We start from the raw sequence: 13651 nt of genomic DNA, 5'->3' as shown, positions 1-13651 counted from the left end.
GTCTTTTTCGACCAATTCAGCGATTTCATCGCAGTTTTCGACGACAGGCCTTCCGGAGCGTGGCGCGTCTTCGACCACCTCTACACCAGAACGAAAACGTTGAAACCATCGTTGTGCGGTGGAAATGGAAACTGTATCGGGTCCATAAACTGCACAAATTTTATTGGCGGCTTGAGATGCATGTTTGCCTTTATCGTAGTAGTACTGTAAAATATGCCGTATTTTCTCTTTATTTTGCTCCATGTTTGCGACGCTATAACTCACGAACGACTTAAAAGAAACGACAATCAAACACGTGTTAGCGCGTGAAATGAGCTTTCCAAAAAGGTATAGCATGACCCGATGCGACGAATAAAACTAGGACTACGCGCTTTCAGCGCCAACTTGCGAAAATACCGCAAGACTTTTTTGACAACCTATTATTTGAAATCTAAAAACTTTCAGCAAGGTGAGCCTTCTGATATGGATAACAAAATTATGATAAAAAGTGTACTATTTTTACTTATGATTGATTCTATAAAAAAAATAACAATATTATTTTTAGATTTATGTGTATATACAAAGGTTTTAAATTAAATTTTGATACCATCAGTTATCAAGTTTATTAACAACTTAAAAAGGCGTGCTGTTTAAAATGATGATATTTGTAAGCTAAGTATTAAATATCATTTTTAATAATTTCTAACCGATGTTAGAATTATTCAACCGATATTCTTTTTATTTAAACGCTCTTCTTGAAAAAGGATGATCTTCAATAAAAAAGCTGGACCTTTTTCGAGTAATGCATATATATAATACTTGTGAGGTACAGGTGCAATTCAGCTTTCAGAATCACATTATTATTATTTTTTTAAATAGTTAATCTCTTTTTATTTGATTTTCAAACATCTTCTTCAAAAGGATATATCTTTTTCAACTCGATAAAATTAAATTAAAATAAAGAACGGAAAACAAAATGTCAAATATCTCACAAAATCATACCTTAAACAACTGGACTCCTATTACGGCAAACATGAATTGCAGAAGGCAAGTCACTAAGACAATATTTCCGATTGTCTTGACAGCCACTATTACACATTGAACTACATGCTATAATAATATAATTTTATAAAGACAAAATGAAAATTGTATGTTTTAGTTCATATTCACTACCTCCATAATAATATGACCATAAATATACATATATTTGCATAGGCTTTACTTATATATTTATATACATAAATAATACTTATTTAGGCTTGACCGTTATGGCTCTATTCTTAGTTTTATAAGCTATATTGTAAGTATATTTATTTGCTTAGCTAACATTAGTTTTCGAACTCATAAATGTAGAAATAACATATCTATGTATGTATGTATACACCACCAAAAAGGGTATAGCCTCACGAATTTAAAATAGAATTTTAACAAGAAAAACCAAAGAAGTTTGTATACCCTTATTTTAATAAAACTACTAAACTCTTGGCCATAACTTAAAAATGTATCCATTATATTATTTTTTGAAATCCTCATATCTAAAACAACACACATGAAAAGCCAATGCGTTTAACTAAAATTAATGATTTCGACTGTAATTTAAGTTTGAAATGTTTTCCTAAAATACATATATAAATAAGGAATTAAGGCCCAAGTTCGGTTGTAACTGTGCACTTTACATTCTCGCAATTCTCAAGGATCAAAGCAGGGAAAATATTCAAAGTAACTAACACAATTCTCTATATACTATACATAGTATTAGCGCTGAAAGAAGGTATGTACATACCGTTACCCATAATTTTTATTACTGAACGACATAATACTAAGTAAAATAATGTGACTTAATTTAATTGAGATATCTTCTATTGAAATATATGTATAGTAAGGGGCAAATTTTGCAATATTAGGTATACTATATAAGGGAAAAGTAACTGGTGATGCGGACACCATTATACTGTCTGATCGAATTTAACCCGACTGATAACTGATAAAAAAAAGCATTTTCACGTATTTTAATACACATCTTTAGTATCACCTTCAAAATATGCTCCTGTGTCAATAAAAGCATGCCAACGATTAATCCAGTTTTCCATACACTTTCTATATGTAGGTATAGTATACAGTTTTTTAGTGTAGACAATTTTTAATCACAGTTTCTTTATCTTTTTTGATGTGATGGTTATTAACAGTGGTGGATTTATTTCATTATTATATTTTATCTCATGTCTGAGATTTTAATTCTAATCAAAATATTCTCTCTTAGTTTTATTGAGATATCTTCCAATGAGATATGTACGATGCCAAAAGGCAGCAATTACTTAGTATAAGGATAAAGTCGACCTGAGGGGCGGAAATCAATATATTTAGAATATGAGAGCTAGACCAAGATGTAGACCGATTACATTACATTACAATTCGAGATTAAATCAGATTGAGATTAATAAAACAATGTGCATTTTAGGGCTAGCGAAAATTTAAAGTTTTTGCCATTAAAGTCCATTGGAATAACGTAATCATTAAAGATTGCACATGGGGACTGAGGTAATTAGTGAATCGTTTCACCCTATTTACGCCAATAGACTATAGTATATCCAAGATTATAAATTCACTTAATTATGCTTAGATATTTTATATGTTAACCGATATACTTATAGGTAGATGTAAAGCCAGCCTGAAATTTGAAAATCGTTTTCTTAACTTGGGCATAAGCTAGAAGAAATATTTTATGCACATAGTTCTCAGCAAAGGATGTTTTCTTAATTATACTGCTATTTTAAGGCAAAAGTCCCTGAGTGTGTATGTTTGTTACTTCTTTATGGCTGAAACGCTGGAGCGGTTTGAACAAAATTTGGTATGGTGTTAGCCGGCACCCTAATTCCCATCGGAAAATTGACGAAAATTAATTTGCGGGTAATGTGTGGGGAACTTTGTAAATATATTTTTCAACTAAAACGATACTTAAAATAAATGTCGTGAACTTGGGGCCATGCGGAGACTCGAACAACGTTGACGGGCAAACGGGCAGACACATGAGGGCAGACGATTTTGTCGAACGTATGCGATTTATTATAGCTATAAATGTAAATATATATGACGTATGCCATTTATTATAGCTATAAATGTAAATATATAAGGCCAGTGAGACGGTTGACGGTCACTTGCATTACTTGCTTCGCACCTTCCAAACGCGAGTACGTGTATTATATATATAGGTGGCAAACCTGAGACACCGAGTTGCGACACCGAGTTGCGACACCGGCCATAACCACCTTCACTGCATTTTTCCTCCTGTGCCTGGAAGAAAAGATTGCTCGGACTTTGTTCTATATAGAAGTGACAAGGTGAGAAAGCCTCAGATACTCGGATAGAATTTATACCATAAACATAACACACTCGCTCAAAATCGCAGATGTGCCGAAAAAGGACACTTTCCGAGAAGCATGTGAGGCGATGAGGTTGCTTAAAGATAACGGACAATGATACGAAACACTGAACGACGCCATGTTGCGCCAGTCCGGAACTACGTTCAGAGAGCTCTTTGCAATTATGATAAGTGTCCGCGGCCTCTCCAACCCCCGAAAATTGTGGGACATGTTTAAAAACGCTTTATCACTAGCCAATGAGGACATAATTTTTAACGAAGCGTTGAAACTTATTGGGGATAAAATTCTGGCGATGGTTTGAACAGAGCCCTTGTTACTATCAGAGCAAAGGCAAATTTTCAATTTAATAACAAACCGCGTGGCGTATGTTTTCTTGGACGCACCTGCAGACACTGGCAAAATTTTTTGCTGAACTTGCTGCTGGCACAGTTGCGCGAAAACAAAGTGGTTGCGCTGGCTTTGGAACTCCGGAATAGTCACCTTGCTAAGTGGTAGCAGAACCGCACACTCAGTATTCAAGCTTCAGATGCATCTTTCAAGTGAAGAAAAGCAAATTTGTAACATCATCAAAATCGCGGTGCTGTATTGCAATGGTGCAAATTGATGGTGTGGTACGAATGCAAAATGTCTCACAAGAGAGCGACTGAAGCCCTGATTCACAACTTGTTAGTAAATACATACCCAAAGATTTCACCGTTTTTGACTAAGATAGATCGGTTATATTGAGGGTCCAGCTCTTCAATGATCAGAAGTCTGGACTGGTTGTGCGAAAGAACTATCACGACGCCCAAAAGCGAATTGGTAGAAAAATTACGAGAAGTGTGGACATACATCGCAATAGACACGTTGATGACAACTGACGACGCAACTACCTCATATACCCTGTAGAGTTCTAAAATTCCCTCGACCTATCAGAGGTATCCTCGTATAAGTTAAAATCCAAAATTGGTGTGCCTGTCATACTAATGCGGAATGTGGACGCGCCCTGACCGTGAAACGATACTAGATTACGTATTACAGATCTGGGACGACACATCTTAAAGGCCACCATTCTTACTGGAAGAGACAAAGGAGAGACGGTATTAGTACCCAGAATCTTTATGCTTCCAGTCCAAACGCTGCAATTTTCTTTAAAAGTGGCTTTCTTTATTATAATAAACAAAAGTCAGGGACAAACTCTAAAAGTAGCTGGCATTCACCTGGTCACCCCTTGCTTCTCCCACGAGCAACTGCAATTGGATTGCTCGCTGGTGTCGAAAGCAAGAAATCTATTTATTGAGGCAGAAAGCAATAAGTCCTGCACTGTTGCTTATCGAGATATACTGTCGTAAAATGATTTCTAGCTCTCTACAGCCCGAGGTAAAAAAACAAATACATAAGCATAATCAACTCTCCCGTTCTGTCAGTCATCAAATTAGGTAAATTGATTTTTCGGATACTCAAATCTAAATTATTTTGCTTTTGAAAATGAGAATAGTCATTATTTTTACCCTTAGTACACAATTTATTTTCCGTAAAAAACCACGGGGCAAAGCTAATTAATTTATATGTCTCACAATTTGGTAAATAAAAAATTTACATAGACACTGAGGTTCTCAAATTTTTTTAAATTAAGCTTTGAAAAATTATAGTCTGTTATTAAACACTTTGGGAAGAAAGATACCACTTCCTGCCTGAAGTAAAGGTGGCCTTTACATAAAATCAATACTAACATTATATTTTAAGGTTAGGCGGTACCATAATGGAGGCGGTACCACATGGAGTAGTGAAGATAACTCCGGTGCTAACTCCCATTTAATCCTTAAAATTTTAGAGAGTTAGCTGCATTTTCGGAGGCAACATTTTTTAAAAATGGCCAATTTTAATCTATTGTGAATAAAAAACAAGCAACACTGACAGCCTTTTTTCAAATTTTCAATAATAAAACAAGAAGTTTTGTGTTATGATGTTGTGTTATGATGCAGTTTTTAAAATAATGTGCTGATATGTTTTTGTAATAAAAAATGGTTTTGTAATAATTGGTCGGCTAACAACCGCAATGTTTATCTTCTATCCATTTTCATTGAAAATATTATAAAAATGACAATCAGCTGTTTACGAGGGTTTCAAACTCGCATAGCTGCCGTTTGTCACCTAAAAATTAAGATTTGATTCAGTGCGCAATTAATCAGGATTAGCGCTGCCGTCTGTCAATGCTATAACGGGCAACGGGCGACAGGCAAAATTTTAAAGCATACTAACTGTCAAATCGATTGCTATTGCAGTTGGGAAATTCTTAATGTAGGCATTTGATATCTTGATATTTAATTTTCAAAATGACGCCGAGCATGTTCGAGCTCTTGAAGTCTTAAAAAATTTGAGGAGCATGAAAAAATTTTGGGATTATTATAATTTATTCGGACTACTGCATTTTTACTACAAATATATATTATCATTTTATAGGATTACTGATTTCAATAATTTTCTCAGAATATTCATTCATCTATTTGAGGGTACTAATTTCAGTAAAAAATATCTACAAATATGCCAACAATTCTCATTAAAATCTGAACTGTAAACATACATAAATAAAAGCTCACATATGTATTGACCTATTATTCTTGCCTACTTACTATTACAGCGTACCTTCAAATAATATTTTGCCTGTCGAGATGCATCGTAATAATAATAAGCGATGTAGGTGTCACTGGGGTACTGGAGAGGAGTCAATGTTAAGAAATAAAGTGTTTTTTCATTTTAAAAAACATATACTATATGTATAAATGCCACTGCTATTAATAATTAAATTAATTTTGATAGAATATATTGTTTATACTGAATATATCGTCACCTGAAATTCAAAATAACGTATCGTCAAAAAATTCGAAATTGAGTGACTTATTGATTACGATTCACTACTTCAAATTACAAAATAATATTACATATGTCCAACATTTTCAGGTTCTGTGCTCAGATATGAACCAGTTTTAACCAATATTAAAAATTTGTTTCACTCATGTTCCATTTTATGTCGTGTTTAATTCATGCCACTGTAAATTTCCGAAAATGTTGTTACGTTATTTTGCTTTTCAGGTGACGATATGTACATATATACATATGTATATACTTTAAAATCGTATAGCAGGTAATTCAACCCAAAAAAATACATATAATTGCTTCTGGTTGACGGTTTGCACTTAAAGTATTTCCTGGTTTTTATTCTTGCAAGTTGCACCCGAACTTAGCCCTTCCTTACTTGTTAATATTGACCAGGCAGACAGAATAATCGAGTAACCGTTGTACATCATCTGTTAATCAGTTCTCTGCTCGTTATCATTAGGCACTGTTGCCAAAAATATTTTAATTCAAAAGTAGCACCAAAATTTGCATGTTAAATTCGATAAAAGTTCGGCTAGTATTCGTTATAAAATATTTAATTAATCAAGAATTTTTGTCATTTTGAATGCCTCAATTGACAAAGTAACATATTGTATATATATACTTATTATTTAGCGCAGATGAAGTCTTCTGTTCTGTCATGACTTTTTCTATGAGCCTAAGTTCTGTTGGTCTGTTTGAACATCTACATACTTACATACATATTTATAATCTGGTAGATTCACTGCTTTCGCGAATAGAAGACAGTTACTATTTATCTTTAAATATTAATTCAAACTCCAATTAAAATTTTTGAATTGAAGTAAATAGCTTTGTTTCATAAAAATACTAATACTGAACCATTTATTAATATAAAATTAGTATGGTTAAAAATGTCGATTTAAGAGTATTAATATACACTTAAATACAAAATTTAAAGCTTACATAGTCAACTATTCTTACTCTACAAAACAATTTACAATATATTATATATACGCGTTGAATAATAAATAACATAAAACTACAGCATTATGTACATGTTATATACTAAATACGAAATAGTTAATATTCATTGCATTGCATAAAATTAATTAGATACTACTCTTCGATTGTCTTAAATGCTGAACAGCATACTGTTCGCTGTATTGTTGGGCACATAATAATAATTTCTTTTTGTCAAGTAGCCCCTTGCAAAATTATTTAATTGAATATGTACTTGTGTAGCGTCTTTATAAAAATTATAGTAATAATTAAATAAATAAATAAAAATATACATAAACATATACTATGTATGTATACCAAGAGCTTAATGATACTATGTAAATAGAAGCAAGCAGATTTGCTTAGGTTTAGCCAATGCGTTTCACAAATCATATAGATTTATTTTTTAACTAATAATAGTAAGAATAATAATAAAGTATTTTATATGTATTGCTAGTCTTGTCATTTAATTGTTAAACATAACTCAAAATGTTATATAACTATGGAATAATATTCAATTCAATATTAATAGTCACTTTTTCCTTACCTTGAGTCCTTTGGCACGATTAATGGCACGCAGAGGCCTTAAAACGCGAAGTACTCTTAATATTTTCACGAATGAAATCGCATTCGAACTGTGAATTAAAACGAAAAACAATTAATTTAGTTTTGAAATGTAATGTAAAAGAAAAAGGGTTTTTCAATTGAATTTCAGATATAAATTACAATTTTTAAGTTTTATATTTGTATCTTTGACCAGCAAACGGGAACTTGACCTTTGAGTATGCTGGGACCGATATACACAATGTGCACGAGGAAAACAGATTTAAATTTTTTCCAATATAAACCAAAAGAAATGAATTCATGAAAATGATTGGAAAAAAATGTCATGACTTTTTCGGCGATTTCTCGCTCAAGACAAAGGCTTTTCCACCCATTTAGTGTAAAAATAAAGTATCTTAACAGGGCGTACGCTTCTTGCAACATACATACATACGTATATGTATCTTATGATCTGAACTATCCGATTCCATTCCATTCCTTACAGTTCTAAATTACCTACAGTGAACCAAAAAAACTTGTACAGAAAGATGTTTTGTCTTGAAGAAATTTTCTCTTTTCAACCTTTAAGCTACAACTAAGAGTAACAATATGATAATCTTGTATATTTTTAGTATTTTTATAAGCAACTTAACAATCACTTAAGTACCGTTATTTACGTCTATTATTATTTGCGTATGATCAAAATGTATTGTTTTGTTGCGAATTTCTTTTTTGCGGATGTAGTTTTTAAAGAAAAATGGTGAAGATTTAGAGGCTCTGGTAGTTAAATATAAGCAAAAGAACGAAAGTACTCGCGAAATACGTTATTTAAAACGCATACTATTTTTCAGTACATTAGGTGGAAAGTAAAGTTGCTCGAAGTATCAAGGAACATCCCAAAATATCCGCTGTACCTTACACCAAAGAGTAAGAGAAAGCTGGCATTGCAAAACTCCATCCTGACTGTTCGAAACTTCTTGCTTTAATTCGATTTTAAAGCGTACACATTACGAAACAAGCCATAATTATCAAGGAGAAATATTGCAAAACGTTTTCTATATTCCAAAGAGTATATTCACCGTGATAACAAATTTAATGATTCTGTAATTTTTACCTATGAATTCAAATTTAATTTAATTCGATCTGATGGTCATCGATTTGTATGGCTCAAGGCGGACTAACCGATAAAAGACAAAAAATTAATAAGACTGTCCGAATGCACAATGCAATAAAGGCTAAAGTGGGGCAGTGTGACCAAATGGTCAAATTCAAAACACCTCCCTGTACAAGTTTTGGTTTAGGTTCACTTTAGCTCTTCGTATATCTATATATAATATAATGTTTTTAAGTATTGTACAGTCCGTAATACATTTTTACGAGAAACTTACCTGGACTGCATTGATATTAAGGAGACGCAGACTACAAGTAAATCAAGAAGATTAAATGCAGATCTACAAAAGGCTCCGTCGTGCAACACGAAGCCATATGAAATCAATTTCAGTAACAGTTCTATTGTGAAGACACCCGTGAAAAAAACATCAAATTTGTTTAGTACCTGCAAAATACAAAAATTAAGTATACAAGTGACTTTTCAGTGGTTGTGTTTTTGATTTAAAACTATGTATTTTAGTTGAGAAAAAAGTTAGCGTGATTGTATCTAAATGTTTTCCAATGTAGTATATTGAAAGTAGTTAAGGTGGATCGTATTTCAATCAGATTAAGACCATAAAACCAACTTATATTTTAATACTAATATTAATAATTATCATACTTTGTTGCGGTCGGCGTTTGGCCGTAGTGGGTCCTCTGCTGCCAACATTGCCGATGAGAACATAATGCAGCACAATATAACATTTCCAAAGTTGCTGTGATTACAAAGCCAGTGACAAAATACACGAAACCTGTTCAATTTAGAAAAAAATCGGTAAGTCTTTAAGAGGTGCAGTAAGTTATTTCTTTGTTCTGCGAGTAGGAAAATGTGTTAAATATCATATATAAAACTCATAGTAGTAAATACATATAAACACGCAACTAATATGTGATACCCTTCTTTGAATTCTTTACATTGATTATTTTTAAACAAATTCAACTCAAGACACATAGGTTTGCAATAGATACATACTTGAAATGAAATATTGACCTATTTAGTAGACAAGCTCACGGTTAAATGACGGACGCGACAAAAAAACTTATTACCTTAAAAAAAAAGTATTATACGCCTAGCTAAGGCTAGAAGAAGGCTTGTCTTCTTGCAATTTTTTTCAACCATGATTGAAATTTGCAAGCTACATTCCTATATCCTGTGTTAAAAACAACAAAGCAACATAAACAAAAAACAATAAATAATTTAAAAACCTGTTTGTTTGAGACATTATGAAGAAAGACGAACCCTCTGGAATGGGCTGAATTTTTGTAGCTGTATTGACTTCAGACATGCGTCTTGGTCTGGCTGTATTCACATCTTCATCGTCTTCTTTGCATTTATGTATTTAAATGATTTAGTGTTCGAAGTTTTAGATGTTATTCCAAAGTTGTTTGCAATCAAACCATTTTTGAAAATAAAATATTATATATAATTTGGAATAGCAAATAAAAAAGTAATAAATATCTATTTAGATAGAAAATAAAGTTATATTAAATAGCAATATTATACATACAAACAAAAACTTTATGAAACTTGAATAATTTTATTTTTTTTTTTAATCTTAGTAATATATGACATTATAGGGCTAATTTGGATTGCTTAACGGTAGGGTATATACAAATATAACTTAATTTCGTGCATAATTCAACTAAATTTTGCCAGGAATACTTAACTTATAACTAATTAATTTTACGAGAACGCTATATCTAGTATTTAAATGAATCACAAAAGTATTGACATTGTGTTGACAGCATAAATATCCTTGGACATTAGTTTGCAAAGTATGTTTCCCAAAAGAAAGATTCGGACCATTTTAGTTGAAATGTGGAATTAAGTGTTGATATTATTAAATCCATTGATTTCAGAATATATAATAACACAATCTCTATGTGAGGATTGAGTCATGTGAAGAAGTTCACGCAAGTGAAGAAAGTTTTCTGATCGCCATTCACTTGGGAGTGGCCAGAAACGATTCTTTTACATATGACTCAAGCAGCTCACGACTTCCGGTCTTTGACCAAGTATCCTCTGGGTAGCCTAAAAACATCATTTGAAGGCGAGCTAAAGTGAAAAGTCGAAACATCCCCTCCGCAGGGTAGTGCGCTGGGTTGGGGACCCGCCACGTAAAAAAACACCCCCAGTGAAAAAAGGAACAAGCCTCGGATGAGTGATCCCCCTTTTGAAGACGACCATGGCAAACGAAATAAGGACTACGAATTGGGGGCATGTGCCTGGAATGTCCGTTCCCTTAATTGGGAAGGTGCCGCTGCCCAGCTGGTTGATGTCCTCGTGAAAATAAAGGCTAACATCACCGCCGTCCAAGACGCCGTGCGATGGAAGAGACAAGGACAGAGACGAGAAGGTCCTTGTGGCATTTACTACAATGGTCATATACAGGAGCGCAAGTTTGGTGTGGGATTCAGGGTGGAAGAGAGACTCAGTCGCCAAGTACTTTCATTCACTCCGGTGGATGAACGTCTAGCCACAATCCGCATCAAAGCGAGGTTCTTCAACATATCGCTGATTTGCGCCCACACCCCGACATAAAAGAAGGACGATGTGACCAAAGATGCCTTCTATGAGCGCTTGGAGCGCACTTATGAGAGCTGTCCCGGCCACGGTGTCAAAATAGTCCTTGGCGACTTTAACGCCAGGGTGAGCAAAGAAGGTATCTTTGGCACTAAGGTCGGTAAATTCAGCCTCCACCATGAAACATCTTAACATGGGTTGTCTGATCGACTTCGCCGGGGCCCGAAATATGGTTATCTGCAGTACGAGATTCCAGCACAAGAAAATACATCAAGCTACCTGGCTGTCTCCGGAACGAAAAGCCACCAACCAGATCGATCATGTTGTGATAGACGGAAGACACGTCTCCAGTGTTTTAGATGTTCGTAAGGTCCGAGGTCCTAACATCGACTCGGACCATTATCTTGTTGCAGCCAAGATTCGCGCACGCCTCTCTGCAGCAAAAAACGCTCGTCAACAAACACAAGGAAGGTTCGACGTCGAGAAGCTGCAATCACAACAGACAGCCGAACGATTTTCTACTCGACTTGCACTCCAGCTCTCTAAGAGCACTCGTCAACAATTTGGTATAAGGAAACTGTGGGACGGCATTTCAAGAACCTTACGTACAGCTGCAACTGAAACCATTGGTTTTCGGAAAATCCAAAAGAACAGCTGGTACGACGAGGAGTGCCGTGTGGCAGCGGAGAGAAAACAGACTGCCTACCTCGCAACGTTAGGATCGACCACAACACGTGCGGGATGGGATAGATACCGAGAGTTGAAGAGGGAAGCGAGACGCATTTGCAGACAGAAAAAGAAAAAGGCCGAAATGCGTGAGTATGAAGAGCTTGATAAGCTGGCCGACAGGGGTAATGCTCGAAAATTCTACGAAAAAATGCGGCGGCTTACAGAAAGTTTCAAGACCGGAGCACACTCCTGTAGAACCCCCAAAGGTGATCTAGTCACCAATGCCCAGAGCATACTTAAATTATCGAGGGAACATTGCCCGACCATGAAGAAGTTCGAATAACAATTACCGCCTCATATACAACAAAGCGGCGAGGCCGGTGGATTGCCGGTCGAGCTATTCAAACGCGGCGGCGAAGAACTGATAAGCAGCATGCATCAGCTTCTTTGTAAAATATGGTCGGACGAAAGCATGCCCAACAATTGGAATTTAATTGTGCTACGCCTAATCTATGAAAAGGGAGAGCTCACAATCTACACCAACTAACGTAGGATAAGCCTCCTCAATATCGCGTATAAGGTTCTATAAAGCGTATTGTGTGAAAGATTAAAGCCCACCGTCAACAAACTGATTGGACTTTATCAGTGTGGCTTTAGACCTGGCAAATCAGCAACCGACCAGATGTTCACCATGCGCCAAATTTTGGAAAAGACCCGTGAAAGGACAATTGACACACACCACCTCTTCGTCGATTTCAAAGCTGCTTTTGACAGCACGAAAAGGAGCTGCCTCTATGCCACGATGTCTGAATTTGGTATCCCCGCAAAACTAATACGGCTATGTAAGCTGACGTTGAGCAGCACCAAAAGCTCCGTCAGGATCGAGAAGGACCTCTCCGAGCCGTTCGATACCAAACGAGGTTTCAGACAAGGCGACTCCCTATCGTGCGACTTCTTTATCCTGCTGCTGGAGAAAATAATTCGAGTTGCAGAACTTAATCGAGCAAGTACAATCTTTTATAAGAGTGTACAGCTGCTGGCGTATGCCGATAATATTGATATCATTGGCCTCAACATCCGCCCCGTTAGTTCTGCTTTGCCATACTGGATAAGGAAGCGAAGCAGATGAGAATGGCAGTGAACGAGGGCAAAACGAAATATCTTCTGCCATCAAACAAACCAGTATAAACACCACCAACAATGTTAGCCTGGAAATCCAACGCAGTATAACTTTTGCCAACAGGTGCTACTTCGGACTGACTAGGCAATTGAGAAATAAAGTCCTCTCTCGACGAACAAACACCAAACTCTATAAGTCACTCATTATTCCCACTCTGCTATATGGTGCAAAGGCTTGGACGATGACTACAACAGATGAGTCGACGTTGCGAGTTTTTGAAAGAAAAATTCTGCTACTGATTTTTGGTCCTTTGCGCATTGGCCACGGCGAATATCGCATTCGTTGGAACGATGAGCTGTACGAGATATACGACGACATTGACATAGTTCAGCGAATTAAAAGACAGCGGCTACGCTGGCTAGGTCATGTTGTCCGAATGGACCAAAACCC

General features: G+C 35.4%; 1 protein-coding gene across 4 annotated transcripts in view; it reads right to left on the bottom strand.

Annotated features, from left to right (window-relative positions):
- LOC120779893 (voltage-dependent calcium channel type D subunit alpha-1) overlaps positions 1-13651 on the bottom strand; it is a 74820-nt gene that overhangs the window by 44681 nt on the left and 16488 nt on the right. For 3 of the 4 annotated variants that reach the window (XM_040112242.1, XM_040112243.1, XM_040112244.1), the window contains 3 exons: positions 9511-9640; positions 9128-9294; positions 7744-7831 (listed from right to left, as the gene is read on the bottom strand). In XM_040112242.1, the coding sequence (XP_039968176.1) occupies positions 7744-7831; positions 9128-9294; positions 9511-9640 (385 nt within the window). Of the gene's footprint in view, positions 1-7743; positions 7832-9127; positions 9295-9510; positions 9641-10094; positions 10213-13651 lie in introns of all 4 variants that reach the window. The other variant, XM_040112241.1, reaches the window with a different exon arrangement.

This window comes from Bactrocera tryoni, unplaced genomic scaffold (assembly GCF_016617805.1).
Source record: "Bactrocera tryoni isolate S06 unplaced genomic scaffold, CSIRO_BtryS06_freeze2 scaffold_11, whole genome shotgun sequence".
NCBI classification, from domain to species: Eukaryota; Metazoa; Arthropoda; class Insecta; order Diptera; family Tephritidae; genus Bactrocera; species Bactrocera tryoni.
Note: the sequence above shows the minus strand (reverse complement) of the source record. Positions and strands in the feature narration are given on the sequence as shown.